A 26,752-nucleotide genomic window follows, 5' to 3' on the forward strand; every position below is an offset into this window, starting at 1 on the left:
ATACCAGGATATTTTATCAAAGTGGGAATTGGATCCAAACATTGTTTGCCTCTTGAAATACTGCTAGGATTGCTTATTTCTGATTCTGATCTTATTTTTGATTTAGACTTTGCAGATTGTGCCTTGCACTTTGTCACAAAATCCCTGTCAATCTTAAATAGTTGAGATTTCAGAGCAGGTATTTTATGTCCTTGTGATGCCCAGTATAACCTTTCAGACCCTGCTAAAAGCCTAACAATGACTGCTGTATATGCCAAATGCATTTTGATATTTCTGAGAGTATATTGACTGGGATTAGTTTTTATTTTGCACATCTAAATGTCTATGCTTCTGTACGAGCAAATATTATGAAGAATATATATTTGAAAATGTTGCTTCAAAACAGTTTTGAGGTTTCACTCAGCTTTTTGACTTTAGTTTACTAGCTCCTTAGTAGCTTTCTTTTGAGTTCTTAAAGAATGTCACCTGATTTCTCTTACTAACATTGCTGGAGTAGCACGTCTCCCATCTAAAGACTTTTTAATTTAAATTTTATAATGGTTTTCTCCCCCACACCCTCCTCCCTGATGAAGTCATGTGAACCTTTTTTCATGCCCATACAAAGTCTAGTCCCTTCCATGATTGAAAAAGGGGATTCGAAACAGGGGAACAGCCAGCAAATAAGTAACTTTGCCTGTAAAATTACTGGAGGGCTTTGGAGGAGGCAAGGATCCTAAAACTTTTCCAAGTAGAGAATTATTAAGAGATCTAGTGCAATAAGAAATTATTAAGAAACTTAAAAAAAAAGTGAATATGTGCTCAATATAGTCCTTCCTTCTTCTCTGCCTGCTCCTTGTATGTTAGTTATTCTGAAAAATGAAGGAAAAAAAACTTACTGAGAGTAGGAGCTACACAGCTGTTTCTGAGAGGGCTGGAATTATTGTAGCCCTGACTTCTAGGGATTTTTCTTATGATTTATTGCAAAATCTGGCTGAAAGTTTTTCTTTAGTCAGAACATTAATTCTTGTCTGCACCATTGCCTTGTTCATGACATAATAATATTTGAGACTTCTATCCTTGTGTCATTTGGTTGAAATATGTTGGTTGCTCTACTTAGACCAGCTTGAAAGAGGGACTGTTGTGTGTTGAACCTGGTTTGGTTCAATTTTCTCATTCTTAATCTGGCCTGAAAATTGCAGGAAACTGGGGGAAGTTATCTCTTAACTGGGCTAGTGTTTAAAGAAGTGCATCTAACTCTACGAACACCTGAATTCCAGAAACATTTTCATGTTGGAGGAGGGGCTGGGGAACATTGGTCCATCAGATCCAATGACCTGGATTTGATGGGTGCAGTAACAAATTGCAGATTTTTTCTTGCCATTTTGTGGGTCTTCCAGAAAGCCTCTGATTTCTCTGTTCTCAGATAGAAAAATTGAAAGCTGGAAGGACAGCAAAAATCAAATGTAGATTCAAGCTGTTAACTTTTGCTTCTAGAACTATGAATTTTCAATACTTATGCTATCTTATATGCAATCTTAACACAGTGAACATAAGCTGGTCAGGTACTAAGGAGTAACCTAGAAAATGAAGCACATAGTTTTGCTTCAGGAAGCTGGAGAGCTGTGCTGACTTCAACTTGCCTTAAAGACTTGAAAAAAAAGAAAAAAAACAAACCCAAAAGCCAAACAGCTTGGAAGCAACAAAACAACTTTGTGACAGGAACCAGGACTTGTCTAAAGAAAAACAAAACAAAAACAAATAAACAAAACAAACAAAACCACAATCAAAAAAAAGCCCCAAGCAAATCAGTTCTGTACTGTAAAATATAAGATTTTGAAAGTGAAAGTAGTGTTCCTATTGAAATCAGCTATATTTTGCAGATAAACATTTACTTGGTCTCACCTTTATGGGTGCCTTTTTCCTGTTTACAGAACCAACTTTAAAAGATCCTAAAAAATAATTTACAAATCTGTTAACCATTTCATATAGAGTGTCTTGATTTGTAAAGTCAAATCTATCAAGTTCTTAAAATACTGTTATTTTTAAAGATATACTCCAAAGTTGTTCTGTCTTGTTAGATTGTTACTCTTGAGTTATTCCTTTCAGACGTCATTAAAAAAATCCAACAAATGTGTAAAATTTGCTTGTAATCATTCTGAAAATGTTGCAGTGGTATGTGTAGCCTAAAACACTCATTAACCTTAAAGCCGTCATTAGTTTGCAACACAAAATCAAATATTTGCCAGTTTCCAAAAATAGAATTAATAGGTAGACTAGGTTTTGGGGTTTTAGTCTTTTTATAAGCTAAAAATTATAATATAGTGAAGTTTTGTGTAATGTCTGGTCTGTCCTTAGCTTGTTGTTTCTAATCTGACTCAAATACAATGTGGATAAAGACAAAATTAATGAAATAGTCATACAAAAGCAACAGACAATATTTTAAAGAAAAATCCTTATAGCAACTCAGATTTTTTTCCATTACTGGGAAACGAGTGAATTTAAACAACTTGAAAGGGTTGGTTCTCATTTTTACATCAGTCAGTCAACATTAGCTTGAGGAAAACTACCAAATATTTTCATTTTAATAAAATGGGAGCTGTTTTTAGCTACATCCATTTTATTTCTGGACAGGACATCAAATAAATTTAATGTGGAAAAATAACTAAACCCCAGAAATCTGATTAAACATTTACTATCCCTGAAGTATAAAATTTTACTGAGATACAAAGTGTTTCCTGGCCTGACCACCAAGAAGTGTTATTAGGATACTGTAGGAAATCTCTGTAATGGTTTTGGTTGTGATATTTTCATTAGAGTGGTTTCAGTACAAAAGAAAAAGTTCTATTTCAGCATTTCTATGTTTTGGGTGCCTTACTGGGTTTTTTTGTTATCAACACATTTTGCTGTGGTTACCGAAAAAATGAGATGACACATACAGAGGTTGTGCAAAGCTTTTGTTCAAAATACATATTGCGACTTCATTTGCTGCACCTTCACTGGAATAAGATTGTTTTATCTCACATTTTATAGAGAAGTATATATTCTTGGACAGGAAGTAATCAGGAGCTGATTGATATTTTGTCTTGATGAAAGAAATTATAGTTTTTTATAATTGTGTTAATGTATATAAAAATAATAATTGCTGTTGTTTTTGTTATTATTATTTTTATTTCCATTCCTTATCCTGAATATCATATTTAGTGACAATCACTAAATATGATATTTAACAGCATCAGTATTGATCAGTAAGTGAGCAGTAACTTGGGTTGTTGGGGTTTTTTTAAAGTTAAGCGTTGCAATTTCTATTTAATACATATGCGGACTTGCTGTGGATGGTCATTAAAAGCATCTCCAGGAAGCCGTGTGGTGCGTGCATGCCTGGGGGAGGGGTTGGCTTTAGTTTTGGTTTTTTATTCATAGAAGAACATTGATGTAGAAATCAAAAGCTCTAAGTAAAAAGAAAACACTTGTTTCCAGAATAGTGAAGACTTTTTTTTTTTTTTCTTTCCCCAGTCTTTTAAAATTTGGAAGTAGTGTGGTTTGTTTTTATTGTGGAAACTCTCAGGAAGAACAATTCAGAGTCGGTGCCATTCTTCCCAGCTGAATGGCGCCTGGTTTGTGAAATGGAGCAGCTGCGGTAGTTTTAGCTTGGCTCACAAAACCATTTGCTTTTTAATCAAGAACTTCAGATTCTGTGATGGTTGTTCATGATGGAGATGGCCAGCTCTGCCCTGAGAGACAGCTGTAGTATAATTGAGACAGACTATGTGAAGCAAATATAAATGCTGGATGGATGTCTTAAAAGCAGCATATTCACTAAACTGTTACTGAATTTTTAAAAGGATGAGAAGCTTTTACACAGGCAAGAATTTACTACATGATGGAACATTTTGTGTATAGTGATGTTCTTGCATATATTGCATAAACCAGGGTTTAAATCTTCAGCATTAGCATTCAAGTTATACAGTACAGTAATCCAAGTTTTGGTGAAGTGTATATTTAACTGCATAATGAGAAATGCCACAATATTCCGAAAACATCATTGCAAATGTAGTTGAGGTCTCTTTCTTAAATTTGTCTGGGACATGTTGTTTGTCAGAATGCAGGTATGCATGTCACACATTCATACAGATGCTTATTGTAAGAAATAAAGATGCTTGCATTTTATCAAATGGAATAGGAGGCCACTGGAGGCACAGAGAGGAGTCATTAATCTTTGGTGGCAGTTACACATTTAGAAAAACTTGTTCAAGCAGGTAAGTATTGTGAAAATAAGTGCTCCATCTTGTATAATGTAAAACCTCAGACTGACAGTTTGTTTTAGAAGGGATTTTTCTAAATAGCAGTTTGACTAAGTCAAAAATATCTTGTTTCGCATCACAAATCAAAAAGTGCTGCCCATATGTAAAAAAAAAGTTTTAATGTTTTGTAGTAATTTTATAGTCACAGTTAATAACTATTTTGAACTTGGAGTGGGTAGTTGTGTGTTTCATGCTGAACTATGCACTTTCCATTTACATGGCAAGTTTGTTATTGATTTATTATACTTATCAGAATGTTTCACTTTCTTCAGACAGGCTATTTAATTTCCTTGCTGCTTTTAAAATAAAGCTTAGCTTAACTTTCAAAAAAAACCCTATTCCCAAGTAATATGAAAATAAGGGGCCTTGTGGCAGAATATGATGTTGCTCCTAGATGTCCTCCTTTGTTTTCAAACACTTTGTCCTATTTTATGTTTCCAGTGTGTGCAGTCTCAAACCTCTTTGATGCTGACTAATTGGGGGGGGTGGGAAGACAATGTAAAAGGGTTAATCCGTTACACTGGTATTAATGAGTCAGCTGGATCCCTGCCATTCTCTCATTTCTGGTTCACTTAGCACCGATTAGCACAAATGACACTTCGTTCTGTGGGAAGCAAGCGATGAGGATTGTAGGTAATGCAGACCTCGGAGGAGAACAGCCTGGTCTCAGGTTAATACAGGTAGATAAATCCATGCCATGTGGGCTGAGATCAGAAATAATCCTGTTTTCCTACTGGACCCCTGAGAACACTGGGAGCAGTGGTAGGGATGTTTTAAGCTCACACGTGATAGATCAAAAGGTGGTCAGGTTGTTTTCTGAACTCCATTCTCTGGTGTGCTGCTGGGGATTTGAGCTTTGGATATACTCACCTGACACCCAGGCATTAGAAGTGAGATGGTGAAAGAAAGTAATTACAGGAACATCTGTGCAACTGAGAGCCCTTTTCTTAAATGCCAGCACTCTTGTGACAAAGTTTTGAAAAGGTTTGATTGACTATTTATACAGTGGTAATGTTTCTGTAGTCTGTCCTGAGCTTTTAATTTGAGATTCTGGGACAGTAATAAAGATACACTAATTCAAAGATGTACTGTATTTTCATTACTTTTGATTACAACTGCAACTGTAAATTGATTGTAGAAGCAGGTAGGGAAAAGGAAATTATCCTTCAGGATCCACTTGTTGTCCAGATACTTTTTACAATTTTTTTATTAATTTAGAAACAAATTCCAACAAGACAAACTCAGAATACTTCTCTTAGACCTTCTTTCAACAGGTGCCAGAGCCTTTTCTTGCCTCCCAAATCTCTGCAGTTGCTGGGGTGATCTTAGAGGCATGCTCACATCCCATATCTGAAACTTTGTATTGTAGCAGAGCTTTTCTTCTGATGGCCACATTTCAGAACAGCTGCCTAGTTTTAGTGTACCCTTTGTGTTGGAGGATGGTGTAGAAATCATGGATTAGGTTGTTTTTAGGAGTGTTTGACTTCAAATGTCTTCATCTGAGAGGAATTCTTTCAATTTACTCGCTGGATGGAAGGTGCTTCCCTGCATACTGAGCAGATGTTTAACGTAGGTACCTCCTGGGCACTTTTTGGGAAAGTCTGTTAGCAATGCCTGTGTGGGGAGCCTGATCTCCTAAATTAGAGATCTATGTTGCAGCTATACCCCTTTCACAGTAAGCTCCAAAACATTCTCCACATTTATACACTACATCTGCATTTTGAAAAACAACAGGCACAGTCTTTTAACCTCCAAGTTGCTTTGAAAGTTTGAGACTGGTTGTTTTTCAGGCCTTTGTTTTTATTTAATCCCTTTGGGGCAGAACAGTAACACAAAGTAGTTTTTTCTAAACACAAATTTTTAAAGTTAAGTAGTGTGGGGTAGCTCAAAGGCAAAATCCTATGTGTTGTCTTCTCCTATTTCTGATCTTACTCATTTAAGATCTTTTTGGCCAGTAGTGGTTTTGCAAGTGAGGATAATCTAGATTTTATCAGCTCACCACTACCCAAAAGCAAAGGTGCTACTTTCCTCCATTTCAGTGAATCTTGCTTTGCTCCAGCTCTGGTGTTTGCTGGACTTAGTCAATTGGCTCAATTCCCAGTAAAAGATGAGTTCATGAGCAGAAAGTTCGTTTTTTTTTGTCAGAGTCAGTGCAAGGGAAAGGCCTTTGAGTGAGGGGAACAGAAATTCCCTTTCTTAGTAGTGATGAGTGATTAGATGAGCTCTCATGGTCTCACACAACATCACCTTTATTCAAGCAAGAATTAAACATGACTGATCTTACTACATGCAAAAATAGTTGCTCTGTTGAGAAAATCACCCTGTCTTAGGCTAGCTCTGTATGTAGCTGGGCTGATCTTTTGTCTCCCTGAAGGAGAGCCAGTCCCCTTGTCCCGCTTCAGACTCTACTCTTCTGCTATTTAATTTTTCTGCACTTTAGTGAACTTTCTTCTGGGTTAGTGTTACACTGTTCTAGTGATTGAATTTGAATTGGTTCAAAGGGTTTGAGTGATGGAGCAGGTATGACAAGAGGGAAGACAGAAGTGGGAGGTAGGGATGGAAATGCATCCTTGGTTGTTGGTGCTGCTCAGTTGGCTCTGGGTGTCTCATTGCTCAGATATCTGACAGGGATCCAGGTCAGGAACCAGGACTAAGGTGCAAGCAAATTCAGCCAGCAGGAACAGGTCTTGTGGTTTGGAGAAAGGATGGGACACCCTAAAGAGCCAGACTACCCTCAGAATGGATGTGGGGTACAGGAGGAGCAAATAGCTCAGAGTGGAGAGGAAAGACAGGTCACAAATTTTGACAGCATTTGGCAACCACATACATTTTCTGCCCTGTTGCAGTGTTTGCGTGTGTAAAACTCCAGGTGCAAAATCTGTTGTCCTCACCTTAAAGGAGGTATGAAAGAGATACAAAGGATTATATGAAATCAGTTGTCTTCCAGACAGAAGCTTTGTCTTTGGGGAAGAAAAGGGTACCATGTTGTTTATGGCCCTGTTTTTTTTTTTCCTTCAAGCTTTTTCTACCTATCAGCCTGCATGCTGATTTTGGGCAAATTGCAGTGTGATCTGAATACAGGACATGTTCCTGTGTAGAGCACACATAAAGCAGTAACTGCATCATGGAAACTTAAGCCTCTCTTGTTTTGTGAAAAATCGTTAATGTACCATAGCAGCTGCCTATCAGATACAGGAGTACAGGTCTTTGTGACCTAGAATTTCATCTGCCAATTTGCAGCCAGTTGAATCAGTATGTGGTAACACAGCCCTTTGTGCACAGAATGGGTTGGTTCATTGGTTTTGTAGGGAGACATCAGGGTGACATTATTGGTCTGTGCTTTTCTCTATGAGTGCTGAGTCCAAGCAGGCAGTGATAAGGAGCATGGCTAGGAATGGGAAAGAATATCAATATGACTGGTTCAGGTCTCATCTTCACAAAATTCCTTGTGTTCAGGGTTCAGGTCACTGCATTTTAAACAGAATTTACAAAAATTGTATGACCTCACCTATTTTTTTAATACCTGAAAGAAATTAAAATACTGGGATGGATTCTTTGCATTGACCAAGCCAGATGTTAGATTTTTCATAAAATTGCTTTATCCCTGGCATTTTTTCAAGCCAGTCTATGGAAGTAGCTAAAGAGCTGTCATTCAGACTAACACTGTTTACATCCACAGAGGGCTCCTTTAACATAGCCACGCAGCCTTGTGTAGTAAGAGCTCACTTGTCTGATTCCCTGGGGCTGATGGAGTGAAAATGAATGCAACTTTCTCATGAGAAGAAAGCAAAAGAGAGAAAGTTGCACTGTTGAACCCTTGAAGAAAAGGAGGAAAACTAGGAATATGTATTAATCTTTAGTTTCCTATGGCCTACTGATAACAATAAAAACTACCATTTCCTAATATAATAACTTGTTTGGGATTTTTTCCTATGTTTAAGAACTTCCTCATGTTTTTGATATGTGAGGTCTAGCACATTTTTGAAACTTTACATGTTGATTTGTCTTATGTTTGGAGTGAAGACTACATTTAGATCTGAAATATTGCCTCCTGCTTTTTGATGGTGGAAAGCAAGACTGATTCTACGATAGGGTATGCTTCTGCAGAGCAGCTTAACTCTCTGAGGAAAGGGTCACCTTGCTTCTTGCTCCTGGAAGCAGGATTACTTTCCATCACCCATGTGCCAGCTCTGCCAGCTCATTTGACATCTCTGATTCAGTTCACGAAACTAGCAGAAAACTAACCCAGCAAAACAGGGAGCATGTATTTATCTTTTTGGTAGCCAGTTCAGTGAGCTCAGGTGGCTCACAGGCACTTGGGAGAATTTGGGGGCCACCACAAAGGAAAGAGCAGGAGCACCCATTCTGAGAGGAGAGGTAGAACTGCTCCTTTTGGCAGCACTGAGCTGTTACCCTGACTCAGCCATGTTGTGAAAGCTCACCCTTAGGTAATAATGTTCACACTACAGGTTGACAGTTCTTCAAATAGTAGCCAGAAGGGAGTTACCAGCTGTATGCAGTTTGTTTTTGTAGGGTGGCCTTGTCTGCTTTCAGTGTGCTGTGTTTTGAAACAGATACTTATTCTATTCTAATCGTGTTATTGCATGAAAAAGTTCTGCAGAAAAATTACATGTACAGGGCGGACCTGTCTGGGAACTTGGTGTTGAGCAAGTGGATAAAGAGCCACAGAACCTGGAAAACTTTGTACTTCAGTTTCTGGGACAATTTGCCTGTTGCATTTGGAGGGACTCAGAAACTCTTGTACTTCTAGTCTACTGAGTGTTGCCAGCTTGAAAGCTTGAGGCAGAGTGTGGTCCCTCGTCTTTGAAAATTGTGAAGTTTTTATCAGAAGATCTGGTAGCCCCTCTAATATAGTTTACACATCACCATGGATCTTAAGGCCCATAAGCCTGGAGTTCCATTGAAACCATGGCTGCAGAGTTTGAAATCCACCCTCAAGGGGTGAGCCCCATCCCTGGCTCACCCCTTGAGCTCCCCAGGGCCTCTGCAGACGTGTGTGGGTGGTTGTCATCTCAGGGAAAAAAGAAATGCTCTTTTTTTCAAAACTGCCCATCTGCCTTTGTGCTCTTTAAAGCTGGCATGATCCTACGTGGGTGTTTTGGTTTTGTTTTTCTTACAAATTGAAATGTTTAATATTCAGCTGGAAAATTCCATTTCAATGTGGAGTTTAGGGAAGACACTGATTTACACTGTAGGCATAACTTAACACAAGCATTTGTAGCCCTCCGTTTCACACCATGAACAGCTGATAATAAAACAGCTACTCTGACCTTTCTTCATTTTCTCCACATATAAAAAAGAATATAGTACAAAGTCCTGACAGATTTTTCTTTAAAATGAATTATTCAAGTACTGCACAATTATGGTTTTTTTTTTCTTTTTGCTTTGTGGGCAGTGTTAATGTCACTTTTTGGTGTACATGCAAACATTTGGGAATTTCACTGAATGATACAGCCAAAAATGTATCAGCTGGACTTTTACATCTGTTGCTCTTCTATCTTTGTAAATGGATATTTTAATGTGGTGAGGCTTTTTTAGACTTTGTAAAGCAAATTCCTCAGGAATTTTTCAGGAATTTTTATTCATCTCTATTTCTCCTCCCCAAAATAAAGAATTATTCTAGTTCTTTTTTCTGCTGATAATTAATTTTTTTTCCTAACAGATCTGTACTACTACTGTTTGTGTAATGCAAAAATGCAATTTAATAGTTAGGTTTTAAAGTAATGAAGCCAGACATACTAAAAATCTGTGAATATTTAATACTGTTTATGTTATTGCCTTTAAAACCAAGGAATCTAGCAGTAATATGTTGAAATGAACATTTCCATTTTGTTCACACACTAGTCAAGAGTAGTCCAGAAGTTCTGTGGTATAGTTTCTTCTACAAAGCTGGATTTAGAATAAAGTTCCTAGAAATACTAAACCAGCTTAAAGCACAAAAATAATCAGAAAATAACACTTTAATCCTAGTTAAGCCACATTATTGACCTATGTGCTCTAAATAAATAAATAAAATTAGGTAGTCCTTTAATTGTAAGTGTGGAGCTGGTTATTTGTGACAGAGGTATGATCCACAATTCAGCTACTATGCAGGTTTTTGTCCTTTCTGAGGACATGTTAAATGGATTTATGTTTTAGTTTGTGAGGAGACTTGGTTGATTAGTTTTAGATCCCTTTGTAAGTCTGAGATCAGAAGATAGTACTAATACAACAGAATTAACAGTGTAAGTCAAAAGTAGTTTTTCAAGGAGTTACGGAAGTAGAGATACTTGGTTTATTGAATAATCTGTTGAGATTGCTTTTGGATGTTGGTTTTCCTTTTAAAAAATACACAAAACCTCTCTGTACCAATTTTAGGTATGTTTATAAAGTTGTGTTTGTCACTACAAAAAATGCAGAGAATTTATGCTTTTTTGAGAAAAAAAACCCCATGCTGTTCAAAAATAGTCTGCAAGCATGTTTCGCAAAATGCAAAAGCAGTGAATGTACCATTATATAGTCACAGTGACATAAGATTTCCAGGCTGCTGTCTAGAAAATAACTTTAAAAAAACAAACAAACAAAAAAAGAAATTAAAAAAAAAACAAAAATCAAAAAAAACCCAAGTAGGTAGGGGATATTTTTTGAACCACAGTATTTGTAAGCCTTCTAATAGAATCTTAGGTATTATGATTTAACTTTCTGCATCAGTTGTATTGTGCCTGTATGGCATGCAGACATTATGTTTCAGGATATCTGTATAACTTTGTGTATGGTCTTTATGTTTTAAATTTATTCTGCTTAACTTTGTTTCAAAATTAGTGGGGTTTCTATGCCTTTGAGAGGTTAGTAGCACTTGGGTATGAAATGATTATTACTTTGGAAATTTCTCATAACTATGCTACATATGTTAACTTTAACTGAGTGTTCTGTCCTATTACCAATTTTCTCCCACAAAGTATAAACTCAGCTTTCTGGTACTTTTAGAATTTCTAGAAGACATGAGAAAAGTTAATAATAACTAATGTGAATGTTGTAGGCAGCTGCTCACTTGAAGGTTGGTTATTGGGATGAAGCTGTATGTGATCATGAGTTTGTCTCAGTGCATCGTGGGACAAAGATGTAAGTGGCCCTAATATGAATCAACTGATAGATTTACAAATATTTAGGTGGGATTTTTCCTCTGTTCCTCTTTATAAAAAGAGTATTTCTTGTTTCAAATAGCTGAAATACTATCAAGAAAATAGAACACAGCGTTCCCTGGAATAGTTTATCAAGGATCTCCTTGAGGATTTCCTAGTCCTTCTACCCTGCTAGAACAGCCCTGAGCATTTCCCTGCATTATTACAGTGGCCTCCCTTGCCTTCCCTTCATTCACAGTGACCAACCACAGCAGTATTTGCCAATTGACCAAGCAGGCCAAGAATAACAGAGCAATGGGTTTTTCCTTCAGCTGAAGCATTACTTCTAGTCTCTTTTTACTACCCAGCTGCAGATGGTTATATTCCGTAAATTCTAAATATCTCCAAATCTTCTACCTCTGTGCCAGTTTCGACCACATTGGACAATGTTTTCCTATGTTATCAAGGACAGAAGATTGGTCATGTAAATCTAATTCCATAGGAAACCAGCTTAAATTTGCATTGTTTGTTTTCTAATATAATTTACATTTATGTAGCAAGCTTCAGATGCAAATATCAGGCTATCAGCACCTCGGTTTTTGACAGGCAAATACATTTAATGCACGTTGGACCTACTGAAATGCAAGTTGCACAGTGTAACCAAGACACTGAACAGGCAGACCACGCAGAAGGTTTTTAAGTGCTAGGAAAATCTTTGTCCTCATCAGTGGGCTTCAGTGTGTGTGCTGTTTGCTTTCTGGACAGGATTGCCTTTAGAACTACATCATGAATAAAACAGGAGGAAGGGAGTCCTAATGTCATAGTTAAGTGAGGATATTGAAATAATGTTAATTTCATAGTGGAAAGTGAAATATTACAGTATATGTACGTTTGAAAAACAACTGAGCCTGCAATCCGAGATAGGTTTTATAGGTTGGATTAACTAGTGACAAGGAAATGATGCTGCTAAAACATGTTAAAGGGGAGGTTGCTCGCCAGCACTACTCTGTGTGAGCTGTACCATTGTCTTCATTTGAGTTTGTTGTTATTACTGATGTTTCCCCAAAGCCTTTTACTATTCATCAGGAACTGAAGAGGTAAAGACTTCTATTGTTTTGAGATTAAACTTTTTATCATCCTCACAAGCAAAAACAGAAAATGCAGGAAGGATTGTGAAGATTGTGACTATCATATTCTCTCAAAGGTAAACAAGAGAAAGTTAAGCAAGAGAAATAGAACAAATAAAGGGAAACAATGTTGTCTTTATCTCTGTCCCTTGGAAAAGCAAAAAGGATCTAGTGGGAGATTATAATCCTGGAACAAAATTAAGTTTGCAAATTGAGGCTTTTGCAGTTGTTGCATACCAACCTATCGATACAGCAAAGTTGGATTATGTGAAGCGTAGACATCTTCCACTACCGAGAAACAGATTTGAGAGTGAAGGGGAAAGAGATTATATGAATTAACATTAAACTGTTCTAAATATTTAAAAATTTAAGAGATTTAAAAAATGTAATAATTTAAATTTAAAAATTTAATAATTTTTTAATGTCTAAACATTTTTTTTTAGTTCTGGTCTTAGAACAATGTACTTGTTCTCTGGGATGATTGAGCTGGTCTAGCTGACCATGACAATCAGGTTTCACTGAGTGATTATGTCTAAAATAAAAAGAGAACAAATCAGTTTATAAAACTTTTTAGAAAGGTAGCTTAAATGGTTTGCTTCCCCAGAAAAGTGTGATTCACTTGGCCTTGGAAGGTTACATTTGTTTTGGCTTAATTGACAGATGAAGTGAATGACAGGAAGATATAGAGGTTCTCTAGGAATGTCAAGAACTCTGACTTAGTGCATGAACAGAACTGGCCTATGGCATCTGATCTGTTGCTTCTAGGCAGATATACTGGTTCTTTTTAAGGGCCAATATTAATTATAAATATACAATACATATGCTGGGGGTATATCCACACAGTATCAGTTGAACATCGGAAGAGCAGTGAATAGTTTTGGATTTCCCTGAGGCAGTGGTGCACACTCACAGATAAGCACAAATCTTGGGTCAGATGACTTAGAAGATGTATATTTCTCTTGTTTAGCTTTTTCTTTCAACTTCCTTTTTATTTCAACTTTTTCCTTATAAAATTAACATTTTATAAGGAAAAACATGTTATAAGCCCTTACTTGAATCTATATTGTTGATTTCTTCAGTCCTAAGGTTGTATTGAGTAGCTGCTAAGTCCCATCACTTGCCAATTCTGATAGCACAACTTGATAAGAAGGGCGTGGCAATATCTAAGGTAGTGAAGTCTAGAACAGAATTTCCAGATAGCAAAATGGAAAAACGAGATCTCTGGAAAGATATGCTGTGGTGAGGGGGTTCAGTGTTTTGGTGGACTACTGAGGAAGGCTGTCATGCACATATAAAGGATGAAGAGTACTTGTATGGATGCTTCACACCAGAGAATCAGAGTGAGATTAATTCCTGGCATTTCTTTATTCTTGACATTAAAATCTCATAACCTAAAACCAAAGGAAAATAACATTTCATCATGGGGATTGTGGCTCATGGACTAATTAATTCTACAGCTTGTTTTGCATGTAACTGTGAACCTGGATGTAAGAAACAGTAGAGGGATAGATATAACTGAGACATGAGAGATGCTGAGGAAGCTCCTTCTTTGGAGCCTTAAAATTCAGCCAAACAACCTGAGGTACATAGTCTCTTTCACTTTGAAGTTAGCCCTACACTGAACTGGAGATTGGACTGGTGTGACCTCTAGGATTCCTTCCAACCAAAATTTTGCCATGAAGCTTTGGCTTTGGGTTCATCAGCTTTGTGAAGGAGCTGGGCACCTCTTAAAAGAGAACCTTTTCAATGGGGTTCAGAGGAGTTGGAATTATTTAGCCTCAGTGAAGCAGTTGGAGATGGAGTTAGATCTAAACTCTAAGGGTCCTTTTTTTCAGGATTCAGAAAACCTTTGAAAGAAGTGAAAATTTTAAGTAGTTGTAAATATAGAAAAGCACAGAAATAAAACACTTTTTGCAAACTTAAAAATATGTAGGTCTGGGATATGGAAAATACAGGAGCCTCTAATCCTCTCATATTGTTTTTCTATTGCTATCTTCTGAAATGTTTTTGTTTGGGGAAACAAACTATTTTTCTTAGAGAAGTTTTTAATCTGTGGTTTCACTGTGATCTTAAAAGTGGGAGCAGGTTGAGAAAACTCTGACAGAATTGTTTAGGAAAAAGGAGACTCTACGTTAAGAATGCCTGCAGAAGGATGGGATACCAAAATCAGACTGGGTGGCAATGTGGGGTGCCACTCCCATAATCTCCAATGGCATGTGCTGTAGCTGGATTTGCTATTCTTCATTGGGAAAGGACTGAACCTTGTTGCTTCATGTCTGCAAATGCAAAACCATTCAGGGTGATGTTCAGCTTGTTACAGTTTCCCCCCTACCTTTTACAAGTTTGAAGAAATCACTTTAAGATTCTCATTGCAGGGTTTATATAGATTTTTCTTGTGGTTCATCAGGAGAATTAGGGAAGATACTGGTTAACTTCTACTCCAAATCAAAGATTTATTTGTAGGACCTCTTAATACACTATTGAAACGCAATGTAAGGCTGCCACTTACCAGACCTCTGCCTTAGCATGGACTTAGCCAGACTTCCTTCTCACTCACCCTCATGCAGCATAAACTCTTAAACTCTTGTTTTGCTGGAAGTTGCAGCTGTGGGGAATCTTTCTGCTGATATATTGGGTTTTTTTAGGGGATATTATTAGCTTGTTGAAATGAAACTGCTGTTGGTATGAAAAGCTTTAATATGAAACCAGGATGAGGTGACCTGAAACTAGGATGACTTCATTGTTTTGCCAACTAGATATATATTCTTATAAGGCTATAATGTCTTGGCCATGTACACGTGGATGATAATAATGATTAATATGTAGATTTTTAGCACTAATACTAAACAGCATGATAGTCCCACTTTCAAGAAACTATATAGGAGCCAACTATTCATCAATGTCCCATCTGTGCCATTGAAGAGGACAGCACTAGCCAGTGCTTATTTGATTCAGATGGATCACTGAATGATCTGTTGACCACCAATGCAAACTGTTAAATTACAGCTTATTTTGTACAATCCGTTCAGGACAGGTGGAATAGATGATCTTTAAAGTTCATTTCCAACCCAAACCATTCAGTGTTTCTATGCTTATTAGCAAAGATTTCTAAGGATCTTCCCTCTGTCTTCCCTGTCTTCTGTTACTTATCTTGATCGCATAAAATCAGCACAATTCTGTGTTTGGGCTACTGCCTTCAAGGTTCCCTGGCACCACCCCAGTGCAGTCCCCAGCTCACTCACTGGCTAGAGACTGGCTGGTAAGAGGAAGATGTGAGACCCTGGAAGTGAGTGCTGGAGAGCCAAGCAGGGCTGGAAGAGACTGAGCAGAAACATGTTTCATCACTGCTGAAAGACCTGGAGGCAGAGAGGAGAGCAGGACTTGCTATCAACTCCCTTTGCATGGAAGTGCCATTGCAGGGACTCATCAGAGACAGATGTTTAGAGGGAATTACAGTACTTCTTAAATACCTCCTGAGACTGAAACACTGTCAGTATTGATGGACTGAAGCCTGAAGTTCTGCTAGTTTATCCTGGATCAGGGTAATTTAAAATTGCTGTGTCTGACCTTTCTTCCTTATCTCACGGAGAGAGGGAAAGATTTATGAGTAAGCAAGAGGGAAAAGGAACTGTAGGAAAACTTTGATGCTTCCACAGAGTCAGTCTCTCCTGTTTTCAGATCTTACTAATCCTCTCTTAAAACTTTTTGTCTTTTTGCTGCCAAGTAGAAACCAGAATATTCTTTGTTTTTGCCATCTGTATGCAGGACATAGAAGATAATGACAGGCAACAAAGAGTTAAGCAACTAAGTATAATGGAAAATAGCTGTCTTCCTTTTGAAGCTGAAGGTGACATTTGAAAATCCATGTATTTGGTAGCTAGTTACTCCTTGCTGTGTTGTACGTGCTTCAGTGTCTCACAGGAGTTTTACACAGGCCGGGACAAATGGCAGTCTACATTATAAAGTACATTTACAATTGGTTTTAATTTATTCAGCTGAGGGTGGGCTAGGCTTTTAAATGTTGTCTGTTGATCAAGAGACTATACAGCTTGAGGTTAACGAAATGCTGGAAGAGGAAAGAGTATAAATAGAAACAACACTTCCTTGTTGAGTAGAAGCCAAACTTGTGGGTGAACCTTTCTATATGAGAGTTTGCTGAGGTTCAGAGAGCTGAATGCAGATTACTGAAGACACCAAAAACTCTGAGTTCTGAGGGAGGATATACATAGTATATACTGAGGACTGGACTAGGTATTTCTTTCCTCTGGAGCACCTGGCTGCAGTTCTTAGAAAAAGATACCAGTGGAACTTGGAGAATGTTGGTGAAAATCTAGCATCAGCTTAGTGAAAGGAGAAACGTATGTCTCACCTTTCAGTGCAACACTGATTATTTGGGCCTGAAAAAGGCTTAATATAAATTTTAAAAAGCCCCCAAGATGGAGGCTTTGAAATACAAGCTTATCTGGACAGTAGGATAAACACGCCTACTACTTTCTTTTCAAACTTTAAATATTTTCCCATTGGTAAGGAAGGGAATATTTTACAGCAATGAACGTGAGTGTTTTTTTCCTGATAAATTTTCCCAGTAATGTACTGCATATTACAGATTATGCTGCTGATATTTAAACCATATTACATTTCATGAAGTGCCCTCATTTCTAATTCTTATAGACTTTAAACAGTATACATCATTTTTTGATATATGACTCAGATTTATTTTCTAGAGGAGTTTTATGACTGAAATTTACACAATGCTTAAACCAAGGAATATATGAGCCAGAATCTAAGTGGTTTTTAAGATAAGTAATTTTGTCTTTTATCCCCTGATTAAAATACAGCTTTAAAGTTCCTCTAGTTCAAATAAATTAATTCAAGAAATCTTATGGCCTATATTTTTACAGTAGTTTAGGCTAGGTGATTACATGGTCCTTCTGCCCTTATCTTTGAACATATTTGCAGTTCTGATGAATTTCAGTTCTGATGAAAGACTTTATGGGGGCCCTTTACACTAAGGTCATGTATTTGTGATCTTTCTTCAGAGCCAGATTTCAGTTGCTTAGTTTGGCAAAAATATGGTGGTATACCTATTTACATCGAGATTGTGTAAGAGAACTTGTTTGGGTTTGTTTGGGGGGGTTTCTCTCAGTGTTTGGAGGGGAGGGGTGATTTGGTTGTTTGGGGTTTTTTTTCCCCAGTCAAAAGCTATCAACCAGAATGTTTGAAGTGCTCAAAAGGACCCACATAGTTCCTGCACCCAAAGGTCTGTGCTCTCAGGGATGTCTCTCTGTTTGCTGTTTGGCATCATCCCCCTTCCTCACATAGTGGTAGGCGGGTAGGAAGAGGAGATTGCAGGGTTGCAGAGGGAAAGAGGAAAATCCAGACCCAGAGGGAAGCATTTTAAAGGCTGAGCCTGAAGAGGAAAGACAAACTATGACCTCCACTTAAGGAAAGAGATTCGACTGTAAGTCAATGGGAAATCAAGACAAGCTAAACAAAACAAAAAAAAAACAAACCAAAACAAAAAAAAAAAAGTGGGTGGCTAAACATGATGAGTCAGCTATGACAAACTAGATAGGGTTGGGAATCGATAGAGCTGGGGAGGTATGTCACAGTTAATTAATTATTTGGGCTAGTAGAAATAAGGATGACTAATTGGTTGAATATTTGAGATAGGAACCAGTGAAAAAAGTACACTGAAAATACCAATTTATCTGTAAAAATACTCCATCCTGGTGGATGTTTTAGACAGCTTGGTGTCTTTGGCAGCTGCCTATCACTGTTTTAACTCCATTAACTCAAATAATAAAAGTCTATACAAAGAGTCATGGCTTATCCTTGCAGGACAATATGCCTGAGAATTTGGCAAGATATTGCAGTTTCCTTTCCTTTGTTTTTTATTTGACAAAGAAGAACTCTGCATTGAAGTGCAGTTTCACAAAGGCAATTTGAATTGTGAAACAATACAGGTATTCCTATATTTGGTTTCCTTAGGAGCTTGTGAATTTTGGGAGCTGGATGACGAAGTTGTAAGTAAAAAATTTCATTTCTCTCTAAATGAGTTATTCTTCCTTTCTTATGATCATTTATGACCTTTTGATCTTGATTACAAACCAAGACTCTTTTCATTGTAAGGAAAACTAATCATGGGAAAAGTATATTCTGAATAGCATTAAACATATGTATGCATTGGGTTTTCTTAATGTTTTTTTCATATAAAAACTTTGCAATGCTTTCTTAGGTATGGTTTGTAAAGACAAGGAGTAGAACGTTGGTTCCTGTGATTCTTAAATCCTTGCTGTAACTGTTTTCAGTATGTTTATGCAAACACCCAACTTCACCCAATATGTCCCAGTGATACTGAGTGCCCACACGGCTCTGCCCTTACACACTTGGTGAGTCGTTGTCCATCTCACTGGAGTCTCCTTGCACCTTCACAAGTCTTCAGCACACAGCTAAGCTCCCTGATCTTGGGAAGGGGTATCCTGTGGAGTCATTCCTCCTGCATTGATCGTGGAATGTAGGGCTAAACGAAACAGAAAAAGGTCATTCATTCATCTTCCTTGCCTTGGCATGATTGAAACCATTCACAACAGATGTTTCTTCAGCCCATCTTGGAAGCCATTTGGGGATTAACCATGGTTAAGAGAAACCATTTTATTAGGTTGATCAAAGTGCTTAAGTGGCCTTACTCCTGGAGAAACTGATCTAGCCTAAGTTTGGTACAATTTAAATCTGTTTGCAGTCTCATGCAAGCAAGTGTACCAAAAATATGCCTTACTGCCCTCTTCCTGCATCTGTTAACCACTTTTACACCTCCCTGAGGCAGGGCGCATTTACAAAGCTTGTAATAATTTTTGTTTGCAGGCCTCTACTTCATTACAAATGTAAACTAATTGTTTGACATTCATTATTTTCATTACTCTTTTCATTATCATATAGGTGCTTATAAATTGTATTTTTAAAAGTAATGGAAGTGGAATGGAAGATTAACTGAATCCCCATCTCCTTCATTCTCCCACACCCTTTTTCTTTCATAGCTCTTGTGAATATAAGCATTTTATGTAGAGAATTACTAGTTTACTAAGAAGCATCTTTCAACTCCAGAAAAGGTCTTGGAAAGTGCAGACATTATTGAAATTAATAGGCATCAAAGGCCTGTGACAAAGACAATGATGATGATTCTCTGCATACACTGTTAGGAATAATACTTGGACATAAAAATTAGATATTAGTGCTTGTTTTCATAAAAAACTTTACCTAATATTGCATTGTACTTGAGGGATCTGACCAGTCAGACGTGGGGGGCCATGGCAGTATGGAACAAACATACATGGACCTGAGTGTCATTCTCTTTTCAGCCTAACTGGGCATGGGCAGAAGCTGACTGCTATCTCCAAAGGCTTTTGCCTGGTGCATTGGCTCTGAGTACACCTCTGGAAAAATCGGAACAGGGGAGCCAGAACCACTGGTTTAGCAAAGAAGTTAAACTACAGTAACTTGAACCCTTTTATTTTTAATTGTTGCTGTAGAACTCTTTAAAGATACAGATTTCCAAACTACACCATTACAGAAAGCAGTATGAATTAAAATAAAAATAAAAATAAAAATAACTAAATCTTCAATCTTTCTCAGCTGTCTGCTCTTACAAACTATTTACTGACCAGTACGAACAGCAGAAGGAGATAATCTGCAAATTCTTTACAGCTTCTGGTACACTTTTCCATTGAAAAAGAAAATTGGAGAAGATAGGGTAGGTGGATGTTTGTTTCGCAACATCTGAGAAACAAATTCTGGTTTTGTTGTTTTGTATTGTTTTATTTTTTTACTACCTCTACCTTTTAAATAAAAATGATAATGTACCTTCTGTCTTAAAAATAAATGTGAAAATAATCTGTCTCTAGTTTATCGCTGTGATCTACCCCATATTTAGATCAGTACCAGCTGCACCTTTTGGGATAAAATGAGTTGTGTCTTCCTGGTAAAATCCTGGGCAGAGGTAGCCCCGTGTATGCAATGGGAGGAGATTAGTGCCCAGCCTGCCAAGCAGTCTTTGTCCCCATACAGTCAAAACCAGGCCATTTCTCAGAATGCTTTGTCTCTCTCTCTGCACTCATGCACAGATATCAACCATGTGGAAATGAGGCTACTACCCTGACATTGGATTGGGATGTGATGGATGTACACCTGGTATCTCCTTTCCACTACATAGCCACACTGCTGTGTACCCTTTCCTAATTATTAGAACCTAATGGTCCTAAAGTATGCAAAAATAGTGGCCCTGCTTTTTTTTTCTCCCCTTTTTCCTCAAGATTTTTTCCTTTAAATAATTAATACAGGTTTGTTCCTGGGTTTTGCAGATCTCAATGTTTTTGCCTTTATGTTCAAAATTTCTCAGTTCTCTCATTTTCTCTTATGTTCAAAATTGTAAATATAAATATGGCAACACAAGTCCTCCTTTCTCGGGGTATATAATTTGATTTTAGGAAGACTGAAGAGGTTTTCTTACTCTATGTAAAATATGAAGTATTTCAGTTATTTAAAAGTTGGTGTTTTTTTTTTCTTTGTAGGTGACACCACTGATGATCGAAGTAGAGACTCAAAGGATAAAACTTCATTTCCAGAGACCAGACCAATGTACAGTCAACCTTCACAGGTAGGAGTCTTTTTCCTTATGCACACATGATGAAACTTCCATAGCAGCTCATTTAAGAAGCATGAATGTCCTGCAGAAGATGGTTTCACCACATTCACATCTTCCATTGGCTGAGTCACTCTCAGCCTTCCTTGTCATCTATCATAAAAGCAGCACTGTTGTTAATTAGATGGCAATAATATGAAGCCCACTGCTGTGGATTTGAAAAGGAAATAATACAAGTCTTGGCTATATGGTATTGTTTGATATCCTATTTTTATACTTGAATTGTGCAAGCATGAAACTGTAGCTAGAATGTAAATGAATTGCCCAGAAGCATTAGTGTAGTCAGTAGTAGTGAGTAGTGATTTCCACAACTACCATTATGAGCAACATGTAATAGACTGTCTTTATTGTGTGTTTCCTTTCTGTTTCTCTGCTGTGTGGCTGTAAATCTGAACTTCTTTTTCTTTGGTTTATCTGATATTTGATACATGTTTACAGGCGAGGGCTTTTCAGAATATTTCTGCATATGATGTACATCTTCTCCACATACTCTGAAAATGTTTTTGTACCAAGTATGGGCCTGTTTTCCATTGCCATATAGTTTTAGTCCTTTACAAGGTGACTTAAGATGTTTAGCTTGGAGTTTTTGTGCTTTTGTAGTGGTTCATTTATTGTGCTTAACCTATCCTGTCTCTTTTTCCTATATCTCACTTGGTACTCACAGTGTCTGTCTCTTTTCAATGCCACTTCAATATTTACTATTGTGAAGTTCCTTGGTATAGTAAAGGTGTGTATGACTATTTTTCCATCTCTTAAGAGTGGTCTGTGGGTATGCATGGCCTGTAGTCTTTTTTTCTAATTTAAAATTTAAAACTGTGTCCTATACAGAAATCTTTAATTCTTTGCAAGTAATGAGTAGTTTGCCTTCTGATAATGTTAAAGTATGAATTAGTTCCAACCAATTGCAAAGTTTTCGTCTGACTTTTAGATCCATGCACATCTGAGCCAGGGTGTTTGCAACTGAAGTCCTGCAGATCTGGGCAGTATAATTATTTGATGTTGTAGTTACCTACTGGACAAACGTAGTTTCCCTTAATGTGATATTCTTGCTGGGGATGGTGAACTGCCAGTTGCTGCAGCCTCAATGGTTTGTTCAGTTCTGTGGAATATCAGGAAAAGAGGAACTTGTATTGATTTTAAGTTTTATGAGTTAGAGAGAAGAAGCAAAATTTTCAAAATAAAATAGCAGATATTACAGTGAAAATGAAACAAAGGTATGTTTTCACCTTTCTATTAAAATACTTACATGTCATAAAAATACTAGTATGAACTGGCTTGTGACAGAATCAGTTAAATAAAGATCCAGCACTATTTAGGCAATTCATTCCAGTCTATATTTCAGTATTTGGACTTCACATTTACTCAAAGGAATTCTTAAGTTCTCAAATTAAGTAGAATAATTGTGAATCATGGAAATTAAATGGATAATTCTGGCCATTAGGAAAGTAATGGTCCTTCTTGCAGTAGAGAGTATATTTTTGTAAATTCGTGGGAGAACTTCACCAATTTAGAGAAACTGGAAAAGCATTGTATTACATATTCAATATGTCATAGAGACATAGAACATAAATTGAAATAATAACCTTGTTAGTTTTGATAAACATTGAACGGTATGCTAAAATATAATTGTTACTGCAAAGTGGCATCTGATATTTATCATGCAGAACTGAATAAAATAACATTTAGTTCATCAACCAGTTAATAATTTCAGTTGCTGGAAGCCTGCTTTTATTTTTAAATATAAACTTTTTCACTACTTATTAGATATAAACTTTGTGGAACATGAAAAGTGCTTTTGGAAATGTGATTCAAAGAAGAATTAAGTAATACTTTGTTCATGGATTTTCAAAGGGAAAATGAGGTTGAGTTTAATTTTTGGAAGAAATTATCTTCTGGGGTGTTTTTTGGTAATGGCCATAATCTTTGGAATTTCCCATTTCCTTTGCATTTGTTTGCTGTACAATCACTGAATTTTAAAGTTCGTATATTTGTATAATCTTGTATAAATTATTTTAACTAATGCACAAACAAAAGTTTACATCAAGATGGTCTTGCTGCCACTGGGAAAATGTAACAGAACCTCTTGCAACCCCTGCCATGCAGTCAGGGTTTTTTTCAGCTGTTTGGATATTGCATACGTGTTAGGGGAATTGCAGGTCGTTGTCACTCCTTGGAGGATGGGTGTTCTCAAAGGCCAACTTCAGCCCAAACATTTTGTCTTCTGCTTCAGACTTCTGCTCCTGCTTTGAACAAACTCCCATATGGAGTGGACATCTCCACAAGTATGGACAGGGGGTTGGGAGGGTCATCTCCTACTGCTGGTCAGTCCTAGGGGGATGAGTTGTTGTCCAGCAGGGTAATGAGTGCTCTGGGCCTAATCAAGCATGTCTGATCCTCTGAAGTTGCTTCAGGCTCATGAGCTAAAAGTCACACACACATCTAAGTGCTTTTCTGGATTGTGTCCAAAATGGTTAGTGCTGTGCAGGGCCGAGAACTTAGATTAGTCTTATTAGTGACTAAATTGGTAAATTAGTGACCATGAAACACAAAGCTAATTTTAACTGCAACACAATCATAATTGAAAGAGACACTATGGTTTTATTTTTTTTATGCTTGTGGTTTTTCCATTATCACTGTACAATTTCCAGCTAATTCAATCTTTATCTGCTTTCATTGGGAATTTGAGGTTATAGAAGATATCAGAATGGAAAGGTTTGTTTTGATATATAAAGTGTGCTAGAAACCCCAGTAATGTGGTGGGGTTATTTTTGATAATGAGCTATTCCATTGGAAGAGCAAATTAGTGCAACCATGTATTTTTGCCCTACTGTGAGAGCAATTATGAAGTGTATCTGTTAGGAGACATAAAAAATATTTTTGACAGATGGTATGGCTTTGAATTAGGATTTATGAAGATTATTGTATGTCTGATGCCCAGGACACCTGGGATTATTACACTGATGTAAGAAACAACAACAAAAAATAATTCCATTTCTGGTAATCGCTGCAGTGTTTTGTATCTCCCTACTGTCACCTTAAAAAGCAGTTCCTGTTTATTTGATCTTGCAGTTCTGGATAATCTGACATGCGCTCTTTAGCCAACAGATGTCAGCAGATTTAATGGGGGAAAACTGGACCACTAAGTGTATTAAAATAAACTACCAAAAATGAAAGCCATCTTTAGATTTTAAATTAGGATTTTTATCTTGCTGTGTCTTTTATTTCATTTTTCCTTATGGTCCTACTTCTCCCTCAAATACTTAATAGTTATTGCCTTCTATCTAAGGAGCTTGTTATACGTTTTCTAGGGCAAGAGAGAATCCCCCAAGGGATTGCTTAATCCATAATTATCTAATTTATATGTTGTTGTTATAGCCACTCTAATTATATACCTTGCTGTGATTCTTATCATCTTAGGACTTAGTTTTCTTTATGAATTGTAATAGCTCTGCTATGATTCTTGTGCCCTTTCTTTTCATAATTTGCTGTTAAAAGCTGAGAACACAGCAGACAGAAGTTCCTGAAGTAAATTTTAAATTATCTGTGATCTCATGCATATAGAAGCAGGTATGCACCATTATAGGCAAGTATCTAAATAAATGAGGAGAATTTTTTTTTATGTCTGAATTGGCATTGACTCATTGAAGTCATCCTTTATACAGCTGCTGTGTAAAGGATTCTACATGGAGGTAAATAACAGTTTCCTAGATATCTGGTTAGGGGATGTATGACTCAAAAGACAGAAATACTAGGAGATATAAAATATCAAGGAAGCAATAATGAGAGTTGAGAATCCACAGAACAGTGGAAAAATAATTTAATTTTTTACCCTTCTAGTGAAATTAACAGGTATTTCTGAAGTTGATATACTTTTGGGATATACTATAGAGCAGTAGAGCAGATCAACTGATATAATTCCAGGGCATGAATAATATTACTGTTATCGTGTTTGTTTGGGTTTTTTGCTATTAAAATTACTTGCTTCTATCAGACCTATCATTTGCTGATTTTTCCTTAAGTTTTTCCATCTGGATTATTTTTAGAAGTTACTGGAAAAGGAGTTATTACTGATCATGTTTCTGTTCACTTACTGACTCTTGGTTTATGGTTCAGGGGTTCCATGTTTAAAATCGCAAGAAGGGTGTTCTGGGCTAGATTTGTTGCATCCGTTTAAAATCCCCACATTTATTTAGAGAAAGTGGTTTATATTTCAAAATTATTGTGATCACATTATTTGTGATTAATTTGCTCTCTTTTGACAAAATCCAGAATCTATCGAAAATGCTGTTGCTTAGCTTGTTTTTTTGTGGTTTTTTTAGAAGCTCTTGTAAGGAGTTCTTATAACGTAGAATTCCAGTCATGGCCTGGTTAGATTAATTGCTTGTCATATGTCATATTAACTTTAAGATCGTCTTTTTCATATATAAAACACCTAAAGCCTCTTGGTCCATATTTTCTCTCTTCTTAATTATGTATGTAAGCAATAATCACTTAATGAAATTATCCACTCTTAGAAGGGACTGGAATAAGACTGTCTGCAGCAAGTCATCAAGCAGATACTTTTCTCTGAAAAGAGAAGCTGATACCATCAGAAGAAAGATCTTATGTTTAATCAACTATCATGCATGATCATAAGGTGTAAGAAGTGAAGTTTTAACATTACCTTTAAATAAGAATGACTGGTGTTCAGCCTTGGCAGCTGCAATGGACATCACCTTTCTGAGCTTCCTTCATCCTTTGTGTGTATGGTAAATAAATATGGACTTCATTGAGGAATCCATGTGCAGCCACATATGGAACATGCATGAGTAGAGCTGGCATATGACAAGAAAGGCATGGTTGTGGTCTTACTGAGAATGAAGGTAAATAGCCCATTCAGCTAAAAAAAAAATCAAATATTGCATATTACAACTATTATATTTTACAACTATTATTATATGTTATTGTGCAATAACATATTTACTTTGTAAAGCTTCATTATATCATAATGTTCATATTGCTATCTGTTAGATAATTTAAATAATTTAAAACTGAAATATTTAGGAGGTCTTTTCATTCTAGGAAGGTCTCCAGAACACACAGACCAGTGAGCCTTTGTCTGCCCTTACTGGACAACAATGGGACAACTCAGGGGGAAGGGGAGGGTTTATATATATACTGTGTATAAAGATAGGTATAAATATATTGATAAATATATCAATAGCTCATTATATATATTTATATACACATTATATACATATATTAGAAAGTCTGTTTTTCATGTTACAAAGGATTAGTTGCAGTGGCCTCACAAGCAACATTTTATAAACTGTGATTTGTGCAAGCTATTGACCCAGGGTCAAGCAGTAAGACCCAAGGTGTCTTGCAAGACTATCATCACCTTGTAGAGTTTTTCTCAATTCTAAGGTGAATAGCTGGATTTGTTTGCGTAACATGGTACACAGCTGGGGTTATTCAGATACTTAGTAATCACAGTTGCATCATTAATACTATGTCCATTGTCTTTTACTAAAAAGAAAGCATTAT

General features: G+C 36.8%; 1 protein-coding gene across 2 annotated transcripts in view; it reads left to right on the forward strand.

The window, feature by feature from the left end:
- UMAD1 (UBAP1-MVB12-associated (UMA) domain containing 1) overlaps positions 1–26,752 on the forward strand; it is a 78,726-nt gene that overhangs the window by 38,962 nt on the left and 13,012 nt on the right. For both annotated transcript variants that reach the window (XM_030264720.4, XM_012571497.5), the window contains exon 3: positions 21,096–21,181. In XM_030264720.4, the coding sequence (XP_030120580.4) occupies positions 21,096–21,181 (86 nt within the window). The remainder of the gene's footprint in view (positions 1–21,095; positions 21,182–26,752) is intronic.

This window comes from Taeniopygia guttata, chromosome 2, assembly GCF_048771995.1.
Source record: "Taeniopygia guttata chromosome 2, bTaeGut7.mat, whole genome shotgun sequence".
Lineage (NCBI taxonomy): Eukaryota > Metazoa > Chordata > Aves > Passeriformes > Estrildidae > Taeniopygia > Taeniopygia guttata.